This window comes from Geospiza fortis, unplaced genomic scaffold (assembly GCF_000277835.1).
Source record: "Geospiza fortis unplaced genomic scaffold, GeoFor_1.0 scaffold408, whole genome shotgun sequence".
Lineage (NCBI taxonomy): Eukaryota > Metazoa > Chordata > Aves > Passeriformes > Thraupidae > Geospiza > Geospiza fortis.
Window position 1 is genome coordinate 3,725,260 of NW_005054330.1, and position 14,359 is coordinate 3,739,618.

The 14,359-nt window shown below is 40.4% G+C and overlaps 1 protein-coding gene across 1 annotated transcript; it reads right to left on the reverse strand.

Annotated features, from left to right (window-relative positions):
- Positions 1 to 1,642: 1,642 nt before the first annotated feature.
- PPM1F (protein phosphatase, Mg2+/Mn2+ dependent 1F) lies at positions 1,643 to 14,348 on the reverse strand. The gene is made up of 5 exons (XM_031057419.1): positions 14,215 to 14,348; positions 12,918 to 13,106; positions 11,639 to 11,782; positions 10,636 to 10,729; positions 1,643 to 9,455 (listed from the first exon to the last, which is right to left on the reverse strand). Exons 1-5 carry the CDS (start codon positions 14,266 to 14,268, stop codon positions 9,082 to 9,084), a joined length of 855 nt encoding a protein of 284 aa, XP_030913279.1. The 5' UTR covers positions 14,269 to 14,348; the 3' UTR covers positions 1,643 to 9,081.
- Positions 14,349 to 14,359: the final 11 nt, after the last annotated feature.

Sequence of the window (14,359 nt, forward strand, 5' to 3'; positions counted from 1 at the left end):
GCACAGCCAGAAAAGCTGACCCAAACTGACCAAAAGGCTGTTCCTTGACATTCACTTCCATAGGCTTATTGATTGTTTCTTGCTCAAACCCTTCAGCAACAGAGCCTGCAATGACTGGAATCCTGGAGCAGAAGGTTGGCTCTGAGCCCCATGTTGAACACATGGGTGGTGGGGATCTGTTGGATGAGAAGGAAAATAGTCACGAGTACAACAGCACTGCCAAGAATCAGCAATGCCTGGATTTCATCTCCTACTGTTCAAAAGGAGACAGCAAAGCCAATGTTGGGCACCAGCAAGGAGAAACAACAGTGATGTCCAGTCCTGTTCTCAACTGCAGCTGGAATGGGCTCTGACCTAGGGGAAGGCAGTGCCCTTTGGGAAGGGAAGCACCAGGGATTCCCATGAGACACTGGAGTGACTCTTCAGCTCTGTGTTGTTAGTAGCAAAGATCAGCTGTAGCTGCCTTTGGACTGTGGAGTTACCTGGCTGATGGATTCCCACAGCTGCTTTACAAAACCACTGAAGAACAGCAGCAGTCAGCTGCTGCTTGTGCTCCCTGGTGAGCCCAGTGAATCATGGGCTGGATTTGCTGCTAAACCTAGTCAAGTAAATCCCCAGCCCACACTTTTCTAGGAATTTGCTGCTTTTTTAGAGACTATTACAAGCGAAGTTTCACCCCGGCAATTCTTCCTGTTAAAAGAATAAAATAAAAACAAACCAAAAAAAGACATTTAGAACCATGAAATGGAAGATATTTTCAAGAGACTTCAGGTTTGATCTGAAGAAGGTTCAAGCATGCCCATAATATCTTGACTAGAACACACCTGATGATTCATTTGGTTATACTTATTTTTGTATTTCAAGAATACTTCATCTGCTTCCCTGTGATGTAGCATTCTGGGTCCTTGTAGACTTTTATTCTCTCTAGGATAAATACAAAAGCATTTAGACAAACTTCCTGAAAGATTGCATCTCTCAGATCCCCTTGTTAAAGCTTGCCTTTTGTCAAGTCTCTCATCTCTGTCCTGCTCTCCTTGTGTCTTCCTCTCATGAGGATAGGAACACCTGCACTTCAGAAACAACCACACAGGTTAGCTCAGCTCCCAAGCTTTACTTGTATTTCAGGTTACCATTCCTCTTAGAACTTTCTCTATGTTCTGTAGTAAATTAGCCCTAACATACTCTGAGGATTTGCTCTCCAGCCTCCCACTTCAGTGGTCAAAGACCACTTCTTTAACAAGTATGCAAGTAAATAAATTGTCACCATGTCTGGCTGCAACAGAGTCTTTCAGATCATTATCCTGTTACTGCAGGACACCAGCAGTACACCCCACTTAACCTGCATTGTCACTGTGGTCAGCTGGGAAAAAGAAGGAACAGATCAAATTAGAGGTAGACAGTCCTGAAATGGTTTCAGTGACATTCATCTTTTCAAGTAAGCACACTATAAGCCCAAGGATTGCTTCCTTCTAGTGCTTCCACTGATCTCTTTTCCCAGAAAAGCCCTATAGAGGAAGGTAATGTGGTGAGACAGGGTAACCACTCAAAGATGGGCAACATGACCTACATGAAAAAAGCTGCAACACAAGGCACCTGAAATATTAGAATGAAATAGATCTTTAAGAAAAGAAACAAACAGTGCTTTGAGTCACTATACTTTATTAATACTTCAGAACCATCAGATCCTACAGTGGCAAGTTTTTATGCCCACCTGTTTTCAATCACTGTTTTGAAACAACTTCTTGCAATATGCAAATAGATACATGAGGCACTGTGTGAATACAAAAGTGACAGTACAAAAAATTCCCAACAATTAAACCTCATGCAATACATACATATATAAAAAATATGGTAATGTAGCATAATACACACAAGCACTATTAGAACAATCCATGTAAATGAATGTACAATATGCATAGCATTTAATGATCAATGACAACAGGTTTTCAACTTGTGCATAAAACCAGTCAGCTTAAATAAGAGTTTTAAGAGACTAGATAACTGGTTAAGCCACAGCTTATAAAACCTGCTGTACTGCAGCTTTTCTGCTCAGGGTCACAAGTGCAGACTGGCATATAAAATAAATAAGGACTATGATTCTACAAAACTTGGCTAACAGCTCCTATTTCAAAGTCACTGGCCCTCTTACTTCCATTCAAGGTTCATCAGCCAACACAGTGGCAAGAAATGTGCCTAAAGCAACAGCTCTGCTCTTGTACTGTTTTAATACTGATAAGAAGATATATTTTAAGTCAGCAGGAGTAGTTACAGAGTCTGACTTACCACTCCTCAAGCACGGGCGTTACAGTACGGGGCAGGCCCTGAAGAGTGGCTCTGGCTGAGAGGTGGCTGAGCTGGGGCTGTGCTGCTGCTCCCACCCTGCTCAGCTGGGCTGGGACAGAGAGCTGCGGAGGGCAAGGAAGGCAGAAAGCTTTTCCCCCCACTCTCAACAGTGCAAACGTTTGAAAACACAAACTATCTGCAGGAATAAGGAAAGAGAGACAAGAACGTTTCTGAACTCCTGTAATCAGGGTGAGAGCTATTGTTACCTGAAATAAGCTTAAGTATTCCTATGAAGTAAAACACAAATCTCGGGATTTTCTTCTTACATATCCAATACTGGTCCACGCCAAAGCAACAGTTATTGTAGTCTCTTATCTTCCTAGCTGACATGGTTCTTTTTACACTCTTGGCATTGCAGGCCTCCAAAGATCGGACCAAATTCACTATGGACACAGATGAAGTGAAAATTACAAAGTGGCAACTAAACTGACTTAACAGCCGACAGATTTTATAGCCTAAAAAGCAGCATTTTGGGGAGGGAGAGGGTGGCAATGTAGAAGGACATAAAAGATATAGAAAGAGAAAATTTGGAATAAAATAGGAAGGACACAGAGCAGAACTGACTTTCAGAAGAGGAAGTTCAAAGTAATTAAAGTCATTAAGTTAAAGGAACTTAAAAACTTTATACTGGCCTTTTTTATGGTCAATATAAAGTTTTGACCCCAAATTTAAAAAAAAATCTTGCTATTATTAAATACACTAAAGAAAAAAAAAAGTGGGGAAAACAGACAAAGAAAGCAGCATTAATCATACAATATTCAGCCAAATGCCTTTTCAGAAAGGTTTCACCCTGGTTTCCTAGCTATTATCTCTTTATCCTTGGACATCCAAAAAGAAGCATCATTGCTTTGATAAAAGGATAATTAGTTCCTGACAGGAATGATGGTCACACATTCCAGCTCCATCTGCCAAAGCAACAAACCTTTTACCTGCCTAATGTAGGGCCTGGAAAGGGATAAACAACTTCAAGGAATGATCCAGTTGATCAGGAAGGACCAATGACATCCCCTTGCATGGAAATCCAAAATAATTTAATCAGTAATAATTTCAGTATTTGATATATTAATATCTCCTGGAAATTAGTAATCAGGCTTAATAGTTGAGAGAAAATTCAATAATCAGGATCTAGCGTGTCACAAAGCCCAGATGTATTTAACTTTCTAAGGAACTGGATGTATCTTGTCTCCTCAACTAAAAGGCACATAATAAGACATAAAACTCTGACTGAGAGGAGTTTGTTATCAAAATAAAACAGACATTACAACACAGCCAAATTCATTTGCTTGAAACAGTGGTTTTCAGCTGACAGTGCACTGCCAACACTTCTAGGCTGCTTTTTTTTTTTTAATTCTATTGTTTGCATTCCAAGAAGCTTGAAAACATTTCTTTTCCTATTGATTTTGTCCTCTCCTACTTAACAAAAGCTGCATCTTGCTAAATTTTCTACGTGGCCAATACAGCTGTCCCTTGTTTATTTTTGTGTGCATAAGCAGCAGCATGTGCAGCTTGGAACATGCATTAAAGCAGGGACACTGAAGAGTGTTCAGGTCTGATGGGTCACACCAAAATAAAGGTTTATGTGATTCTCTGGAAGATTTTGGTTTCCTGTTCCATGCAGAGATAAGGTTATCTGTCACAAGATCCTACCAGCTCATTTTAAGGCATTACTTTAACAAGTGTCTATGACAGACACACGTTCAGAGGTGCAGTCACTCCTTCAAGTCTCATTTGTTTACTTCTCAGCTGACATGACTTATATAAATAAAAATAACTTTAAATTAAATAAAATCCAACCAAAACACATGCAGAAAGTGTCTGGCTTAGCTCTTAAGAGCTGTCAATGCTACAAAACAAATACTCCACAGGGCTGGCTGGTTGAGTGGCTTCATTTAGTAACACAGAGAGGACCAGCCTCTTGGTTTTGAAGCTGCTTGAAAGGTTTTGATGAGCTTGGCAGAAACTCCCCTGGTTTCCAGTACTACTCAAATGCAGCCAGAGCTGCTATAAATTTGTGTTTAGGGAGAGTACACAGCTTCATGTAGATTGGGCAGTTTCATGTTCATTTTCCTCCTTCCCCAATCCTTCCTGGGTGGCATTTTGTTCATCAGAAGAGTTTGCTCCTCAAAAAGGGGGAATGAACCATTTTTTCCTAGTAGGAATCTGTCTGAAGGTACAGGCCCAGTTGCAAAAGGGACAGTAATAGAACTATGCAGGGAAATTTAATTCAGGCTTAACCAGAGCTAAATTAAACATGAATCATCTGCAATCTGCTCTGTTGTGGCTAACATCCCCCCACCTGCTCCCTAAAGCATTTGCTTGATACTCCAGTACTGTAAGACTAGAAACAGACAATGGCTGGTGCTGCACATCCAGTACCTGCATCCACAAGAATACAAAAAATTTAACCAACAGAGGCAAATTTGCACTAAGAGTAGAGCTGGAATATTAAGTTAGACTTTACTGTCTATGCCCTTTATAGATTGAGAGTATTTGCTGGGTACCTTTTTTGCAATGCCATTTACAAACACCAATTACAAAAGTTCTTAGCCACTTGTTTTGGAAACACCTTTTTTAGGTTAGTTTTTAGGTGTTGGTTTCTTCGGTTTTTTTTTGCCTGGGAGGGAAGCTTCAACTCCAAATAACTGATTTAAGCTATCAACTGAACACAGGTTTTCCAGTGCAGACAGCCAACTTATCTCCAGAATTCAGAAAACAAGAGAAGCACTTTTCCCAATATCCAACAAAAAAGTAGAAATTTTAGTGGCTCCTCATGACAGAAGGTTAATGGCACTAGAAACGCTTTTTAAAAGAGCAGTATCACATCTGACTTTGAATGGAGATAAGTGTCTATTAAATGCTATTAAAGTCATCACAGTGATTAACACTTACTCAGCTGCCAGCACTGCTGTAACCACTTGGTGCCCAATTACTCATCCTGCAGGGCTCACCAGCCCCTCCACTCATAAACATACTCCAGGTTTACTCACAGCAGCATTGCACAGTGACCAGGAACTGCAGAGGCTGGCTGCTCCCTCTGAGCACAGGAGGATGTTTGGGAAAATCCATTTAGGAGCATTACCTGCCATGGTAGTGTTGAGGGGTCACAGAAAGTCACCTTGGACACTTTAGTGCTATTCCTCCTTTGGCTGTTTGAAGACAAGAGTTAGCACAGCTGAGCTCTGCCTTTTAAATGGGTGTGTTTCTAATTCTTTCAAGCACTGGTATTTCACTCTAAAGAACTGACATTTGTAGCTCTATTTTCCAGCCCACTTCCTTTTTAAAATAGGCATTAATAATACTTAAATGCATTCCTGTCTCTCTCTTTCACTCCTCCATCACTCAGAAGGTGGATTTTACTTAATCTCTCTCTGTTCTAAGAATTTTCCTGCGTTTCTATCATCCGTATTCTCAGAAAAAAAAAATGAACCCCCCCCAAACAGATGTTATTTGTAAAACTTTCATCTTGTCTCTGTCAGACCCAGAATATTCACTGTCTTAGGTGTGTGGCTTGGAAGGAGAGGATGGGTAAAGGAAGGGAAGGTAGAAGCATGAATTACCCACAAGCAAAAGAGATGCTGGATACCCACTAAGCAGAAGAACTGAAGTCAGTTTCCAGCCAAACAACAAAAGAATTTAGGTGTGCTCTGTTTTAAAATTTCAGGCTCCTCTAAAGAGCAATTTTTCTTCTACTGAGTGCTAAAATGCACTCAGCAGACATTCATTTGGAGTCTAGTAAGACATGAAAATTATTGAACATTTGTCTTGAATCCTTCAGCTAATTTCTACAGCTTCCCCCCAAACCATATTTGGCGTTTTCCTGTAGCTGACACATCAGGAATTACTTATTCTAGCTATGGGATACAAACTGCCTTTTTTGACCCATTACAATTTCTGTTGACCTGACCAGACTTTTTAAAGCTAGTAAGAAATATCTGAAAATGAAAGAAATACTTTTAATCCGTGCTGTAATCTCTCTGACTTCTCAAAGACTGTTCCTATTCATTTACATCTCAAAGAAATGAAGCACTATGTCAGTCAGAATGAATGCAAATGTAAGGGAACAGCTTCTAAGAATGCAGAATTTCTTCCCTAGAGCATTGCTTGAGAATTAGATTTCATGATTGCCACAGACAGCTTTCTAAAGGCCCACTTCACTTAGCTCCCATAAAACAGAAATTATCAAATTTGAAACAAAACCCGATATTCTCACATAGCTGCAAGCATCCATCAAAAGACTTAGGACTTTCTTTCCTCTGTAATGCAAATCTGCCCAGAAAAGGTCGAAAAAAATCACCATTACAAAGAGTTTGGCTTGTTCAATCCCTTTCACCTCTGAGGAAATTTGGCAAATTTCAGAAACTAAACCATATAATGACTTACCAATATTTCACACCTTCCTTCATAAATACAATAATTTTCCCCTCTCCTGAAAACCCTCAGATAAGCAATCAATTCTGCATGATTCTTACTCTATTAATAACAGAACTATTTCTAAGACACCAAGAGGCACTAGTGGTCATCAGGATTTAGCATGGAATTGAAAATCTGGCTAGAAATCAAAGACAGAGGAGTTGATAAATCCAAGGAGATTACTGAACAAGCCTAAGGGCTTCCTTATCTGAAGAAGGTTCACTACAAACACTGATGCCCACCCCACCAGGCTGCCAAAATGGAAACCCTTCCCCATATATTTTAAGACACCAAAATGTAGGGTGGAAAACTTCTCATAGCCTTCTCAGCAGAAAAGCCCCAGTGTCAAAACAAGGCAGTTGCTGTCTGAGCTGCTCTGTGGTGAGAGAGGAGGTCACTGAGGAGTTCCTGCATTAAGAACTGTAGGATCATCCTCAGTAATTCCAGCAAAACCCTTGGGGACACTGCACCATCCCACATCAGCAAAGGATCCAGAGACTGGGGACACAGACAGTGCTGCTCTGTTCTTCCTCTGAGCCATTCAACTCTTCTACCTCAGCTTCCTCCCCAAGCAACACCAATGCTCACCATATTTTAATCAATAGGACTGACATATTGCAATGACATGTGTTTCTAAATGTGGCATACAGTCTTGCTGCCAGATGCAAAGCACTTCTTGTTTAGCCACTGAAATTAATAACAAATTTACCATTGAGCCTTCAGATCTTGTTGACTCCTGCTAGCCAGGCAAGACAAAACACAACCACAGGCTCTAGCATGTCATGAATGGAGCAGTTGTGCAAACACCCTCACATATTCATTACACTTCTTTCATCCTCTCAGCTTCACAGTTCTTAGAAAGTTATTCTGACCCAAAAGGTTCATAAGTGTGGCCAAATTAACCTTCCACTAGGAAAAAAAAATGTTACTGAACTATTTCTAGTTTGTGTTACTAAATTCTTTTGTGATGGCCAGAAGTTACTTTTTAAATGAAATTATTACTCAGCTTGTTATTTTATGATTAAACCTCCAGAGCATTCTGCACAGGGCAGGGAGTAAGTCACAGTGAAGCTTTTACTACAAACCACAAGATTTGGCAACAATGAAAGATGTTTTCTTGAAACCTAGTTACCACTAAATAATTCACAAACTGAAACATTTAAGTGCATCAATGAAAACAAAAAGTCACATTAAAAAATTAGGAACTGGCTCACCAGACTATGATAGGCAGCCAGAAATCCTTGGGTGAAATATTTAAGGCACTTGAGGGTAGTCAGTTTTTTTACACCAGGTAATAAAGACAGAGCCACTTGAAAATTCCAGTTTAAATAAAAACCACAACAAAATAAAGTAACACTGCAAAACATTCCTCAAATGTAAAGTTCAGAAAATTAACAAATAAACACTTACAATAAAAATAAATTCCTCCTTTGTTATAGTACACAAAATAGTGGCAGGAAGAGGACATTTACCTGCTTGAGCACACAAACTTTAAAGATCTCTCTCAAATACCACAAGAGGGGTCTTTTCAGGTGGCCAAATAGCCAATAATCATATTTGTTAGGGAGAAATAATTCAGTGCAGTTAAATATCAGATTCCAGTTTATAAACCAGAGCATCCCAGAAAGCAGTTGATTTTCTATCATTTTCCCTGGGATACTTCTAGCTAGTTTTCCTGCTTTTCTGGAGCATCCAGTTTTATTTTCTCCTCTCCATACACGTAAATGTTAAATGTTTGTGTTTGAATAAAGAGGCCACATCATTCTTGTACTATCTTTGGTACAAATCATAAGCACCTTACACAGCACACTGGTGTCAGCCAGTCCCTGCACCCCAAGTCTGTTCCTACAGAACACACACAGGAAGAAGCTTTTCTGTGGTGGGGACAGCTTCTCCCCTCCACCTTTCAAAGTAACATCACAGTTAAGTACAACATACAGTGCTCTTTTAAAGCACTAATTCAAATTTTCACTCAGAATTCATGAAATGCATATTCTCATCCATTAGCTTATACCTATTATGGTTTCTTACCCTTCCAGGACAGAGGGATATGACCAGCCCTGGGACACACTTCAGTGCCTGCTCCCAGAGATGAAACAGCTGTACAAATCTCCACGTCCGCTCAGTGTTTTTTGAGGGGATGGGGGGAAAAAAGGGAGAAGGAAAAGACAAATGGGAACTCAGTGAAAGGAGTCTTGCCTTTCTGTTCCACATTTGTCCATTTGTCTTTTTTCCTGATACATTGTGCCCACTGTATTAGAGGCTTCTTCACTGAAAAGCAGTTCCTTACATGAACTTACTTGAACCTTCTGGACTAAACAGATTCTGTCACTGTGCGGCTGCTGCCTCACAGCTGAGGAAGGTAAAGGGTGAGCTCTGAGCATCATCATCAGTCCCAGGTTTCTTAGAGTCTCTGAGACAGTCTGCCAGGATGTCCTGAGGATCCCTCAAGAAGACCACCAGCACAGTGATGTTGTCACTGGATCCATTCTCCTTGGCAGCAGCCACCAGTCTCTCTGCTGCTTTGAGCCCCACTCCTTTGGTCTGCATCAAATGATCCAACACCAAGTCTACAACCTCATGGGGCTTGATGGCATCAAAGAATCCATCACAGGCAAGGAGCAGGTAATCTTCTGAGCCAGTCAGCTCAAAGGAATCTCCATCTGCATCACCAGAGACATAGGGCTTCTGGCAGATGTCACCTGAGACAAACATACAAAGCAAAGATTTGATTACTTCAGATGTAAACAGGTACTTCTTTACCCATCAGTTGCTTTTACCATCCTCAAGGATGGCCAGATCATGTTCCAGAGGTAGCTGATGCAGGATGAGAGTAGGCAAAAGCCATGGAATAAGCACAGAAGACTTTTGTTTCAAGGATGCTTGGAACCTACCTAAATCCAGTGGGTTTCGAAGGCATTACTTTAATTTAAAAATTAAAAGCAACCCCTTAGAAAGTAAAAATTAAAATAATGCCTTAGAAACCCCCCTAATTTTGCAGGGAAAGCAAGGAATTTATTCCTAAGTTTTTTCTTTCAGAAATATATTTGTGCAAGGAGATAGTCAGGCCTTCATTTTGCAGATGTGCCTCCTGTATGGCCTTCAGAATGCCATAAAAATAAAATTTTTCTCAGCTATCCAGATATACATCACAATGGCCTAAAAATCTGTTCATTGTGTTTAGTTTATCAGTTTTGTATGGATATACTTACCAAACATGGGTTGCTACTGATCCAAATAGCATTATACAAATTCCATACTAATCTGCTCCCACTCATACATTACATTTATCTACTGTATTGCTCAGGGTTTTTTTCTCTTTCTGCCCTAATTGGCCATTAGCAAAGTAAGCTTGTTTAATAAGATTGAATACTACAATTAAAATGCCCTAAATTGCTGGATATTGAAGGAGAATGCAGCGATGTGACCTAAGCAGAAAGATCCACAGTCAGGAGAAAGATACATTCATATTAAAGTGGACAAAACCCCCTGACAACTGAGATATTTGAGCACGTAAAAAAGGCTAGACAAACATTTATTGCTTCCTCCACTTTTACAAATTACATGCTGCATATTTGTTAAACTACTGTAAAACATTACAGTACTTTAGGCATTTATAGGAAGCAAGATCTTAGTAGTAGGAAAAAAAATAAGACTATCATGGCTAGTATGTAAAATAAAACAACATTTTATTCTCATGGTAAAACCAAAAAGCTGATGTAGCTGCAAGCCATGTAAGTCCTTGCCTTATGGGAAAGACAGTAAGCAGTTTACTATTTGTTTGATGCTGAACAAGACACCATTTACAGTAAACACAGTCTCAGGTGGTGTCTTTCAATCAAATTTAATCCAAAGTTTACTGATTCTGATGGTTAATCTCACCAATTGCTCTGGAAACAGCCAAGGTACCATTAACTCGCCAGCAGTCCATGTAGGTTACACAGCCACCCAGAGTCTCAATCCTTGCTCTCTCATCCTGAAAAACAGTGGAATACATTTTGTTTGCTGCTCCAGCTTCTGTATTTCTACAATGAATATAGCAAACACACATATCAGAATCTAGCACATAGAAACAGGCACACAGAATTACTGGAAACAAGAAATTACTTTCCACCCCTGCTATGGCTTGTCCACAAAAAAGCAGAATTCTCAAGTTTTTGTATCATCATATGCTTTCTCATATGGATGAGTAAATTTTCCTGCCACTTCTTCCCATTCCATACAGCAGCTGGGTGAATATATAAACGTTCAGAATGAAATACATGATAACTAAGCTAAGTAGCAATAGTCTTTGCATTGATACTTCTTTAACTACTCAGTTGTTACAAATATTCATGCAGTGAAGGTAAAGGGTCATGCAATGCTAGCTAAACTTGCAAAGTCCCCGTCCAATTTCATGGAATAAAATATCTGGCTATGAAAATAGATAGGAAATGCAATATACTTTAAGCCAGTTAGGCCAACAGACTAGCATTAGCTTTTCAATGACAGTACTGCATATAACAAAAGATTTGCATCATGCTAATATTTTAAACTGCTATTAATCTCAAATTACTAAAATATTCTGTAACAGGCAGATTTAAATTCACACACAAAAAGCTCTTCAAAGTCTTTAATTATTGCAAATTTTGAATAGTCTGAGCAGGAACTGAAGCCAGAACTATCAGTACCGTTCATTAGTACTTCCAAGCAGGTAAGGTGTAGGGATCACCTTGTCAAGACACAGGAGTGGACACAAAACAAGAAATTGTTAATTCCATGCATCCTGACATACAGTATATGTAATTATGTAAAGCACCAAACACTTAAAAAGGCTTGACTCCAAAAGGTTTCAGGAGAGAATCTGACACCACACACTTAAGAGGAAAAAACAAGTCAGACTTACTTCTCTTTCTGGTTTGTGAGGTTCCATTAATGTCACAGCTTTCCCTTGCTGCACCAGCATCACCTGAGAGTCCCCCAGCCATGCTATGTGCAGTTTGTTCCCTACAATCAATGCAGACACACCTGTTGTGCCACTCCGCAGCTTCTACAGAAGGAAATCAGGTGTGTCAGGTGAATATTCAACAGCCCTACTAGGATATATGGCAATATTGAAAACTTAGCTTTGATCACACTAAATGCAGCATATTAGACCTGCTAATCCTAATTCAGGTACTTGAAAAAAGGGTACAAGATAGTAGAGAGATGTGAAATAAACTATTTATAAATGTATTTTCTAATATGCAGATGACAAATACTGTCTCTTATGTTCTTCCTTCTTTTGCTATTAATTCCAAAACTGATCTAGGCGACTAAGAGCTCTATTGTTTAAAACAGAGACATGCAGAAAAGCAAAAGGATCTGTATTTCAGTAGAATGAACATTTCACAAACACACACATCTCTACAATCCCTTTCACATTCTCCACCCTAGCAACTACAGATACCTTGCTCCACAGAGATCTCCTTATCCTTGGGTATTTAAAGGAGAATGTCAACAAAGGAAAAACATCTAACTGTCCTAGATTCCCTGAAAAGATGAGTGAGATGAGTGACAGTCAGACCTTATGAAATGCTGGTCCCTCTTTCGTACCTCATAGACAGAAATAAAGATATTGACAATGAATGAGTACTTCCACAGCAGTGCTATAATAAGAGTTCTCAAACAGTGTAATGTGGTTTTGAAGAAAGAATGTCCATCAGACTTAATTCAAAGTTTAATCAATAAGTTTTATGAACTGAGGAGTCTGATTTAAATCATAGAACACATTTTTCACTTACAATCACCAGTGACACTAATAGTGGGACAAGAAAGAGGAAGATAGCAACCATATTATCAGGAAGAAAGAAATCTCTTTTCCAGGTAAGAGGTAAGACAGCAGAACATCTAGAGGCTGCCTGGTTTAGACAAGGAGGCACCAGTATTCTCTCAAATAATTGATGTCAGAATCATTTAATCACTTTAGCACTTCTTTTCAATTACTCATCTTGAACTCCCAAGCACTGGTTTTCCTCAAAATAAGAAATAATTTGATCAAACAAAATCTTTACATGTAGCATAATTTCATAAAGAAGCCAGTGATTGAAATAAACTGTACTGTCAGAATTTTCTGGATAATACCACATTGTCCGACAGCTCTTGGTGTTATTTAAAAACAATGGAATTAATCTCTACCCACTCACCTCTCTTTTGGCTTTGAAAAGAAACATTTCATCTGTCTTCTGGAAAGAGCATTTCAAGGCCTCAGCCGGATTCTTAACAATCTCTTCATGTAACCCAACATTGACATGTAAGTGTGTTGCTGAGTAATTGGCAGCATCCACTCCACCATGGCCATCGAACACCGCAAAGTAAGCACGATCAACATCATCCTTTTGCAGGGAGGGAGACAGACAGGGGAAGACATTCATGGTCAAAACCAAAATAGCTCAGACTGGTACCAACAAGCAAAGATTCTTTACTCTGGGCTTTCTTCCATACGAATGACAATTTAAGTCCACTTACAGGTGTACAAAATGGATAAGATGGGTACTTTGCAGGCCAATTACTTTTCTTTGTTTGCTGTTAGTCACTTAATGTCCTTAAGAATAACCTGGCACTGAAGTAGCAGACTGCTGGTTATATAGTCCTGCAGCAGTTTCATGAACTGCACTTGTACAACTGCTGTTCTCCATATCATAGAATGGTTTGGGTTGGAAGGACCTTACAGACCATCTAATTCCAGCCCCTCTGCAATGGGAAGGGACACCTTCCACTAGACCAGGTTGCTCCAAGCCCCTCTCTTGTAGCCCCTTTAAGCACTGGAAGTTGCTATAAGGTGTCCCCAGAGCTTTCTCTTCTCCAGTCTGAACAACCTCAGCTCTCAGCCTGTCTTCACAGCAGAGGTGCTCCAGCCCTCTCAGTATCTTTGTGGCCTCCTCTGGACTCACTCCAACAGGTCCTTCTCATTTTTGTGTAGTGAGTCCCAGAGCTGGACACAGCTCTGCAGGTGGGGTCTCACCAGAGCAGGGTAGAGGGGGCAGGTTCCCCTTCCTCAGCCTGCTGCCTTCCTTGCTTTTGATGCAGCCCAAGACACATTTGGCTTTCTGGGCTGCAGGCACACATCACTGGGTCACATTGAGCTTCTCATCAACAAACACCCCCAAGTCCTGCTCCTCAGGGCTGCTCTCAATCCATATATAAGTTGTGTCAGTCACAAAAACATTGTAACTCCAGCAACATAACACGAGGTGAACTTCCCATCTTCCCATATCATAACTTATGACATGAATCCCAAAGTCACAAGATCTTCCCTGCATCACTTCTTTACCAGGGCAGTAGCTGGCCCCCAGCAATCTGAGTCACCAAGTCCTTGCTCCAATGCAGACACGACAAATAACTTATGGCAACAAATTCACAGATCATCCATCACCAGGGTCCTGTGCTTACAGCAATGCTGCAAAGCTGCCCAGCCAGCCCCCCCATTGTGTCCAGACTTACTGAGAGACCAAAGAGCTGATTGAACTCGGGCAGCAGCACGTGGCGATCCTCCATCTTGCGGCGCGCGTTGCGGATGGCGTGGATGGACACCAGCAGGAAACGCGCCAGGGGCCGCAGCGGCGGGAGCCGGCTCTTCCGCCCCCGG

What these genes read in the sequence shown, in the direction of transcription:
- PPM1F (XM_031057419.1), bottom strand. Translation starts at nt 14,268, where the DNA reads ATGGAGGATCGCCACGTGCTGCTGCCCGAGTTCAATCAGCTCTTTGGT. An exon ending in TTTTCAAAGCCAAAAGAGAG is followed by an intron (nt 11,783 to 12,917) that starts GTGAGTGGGTAG and finishes TTCCTTCTGTAG; the next exon opens with AAGCTGCGGAGTGGCACAAC. An exon ending in CTCACAAACCAGAAAGAGAA is followed by an intron (nt 10,730 to 11,638) that starts GTAAGTCTGACT and finishes ACTGTTTTTCAG; the next exon opens with GATGAGAGAGCAAGGATTGA.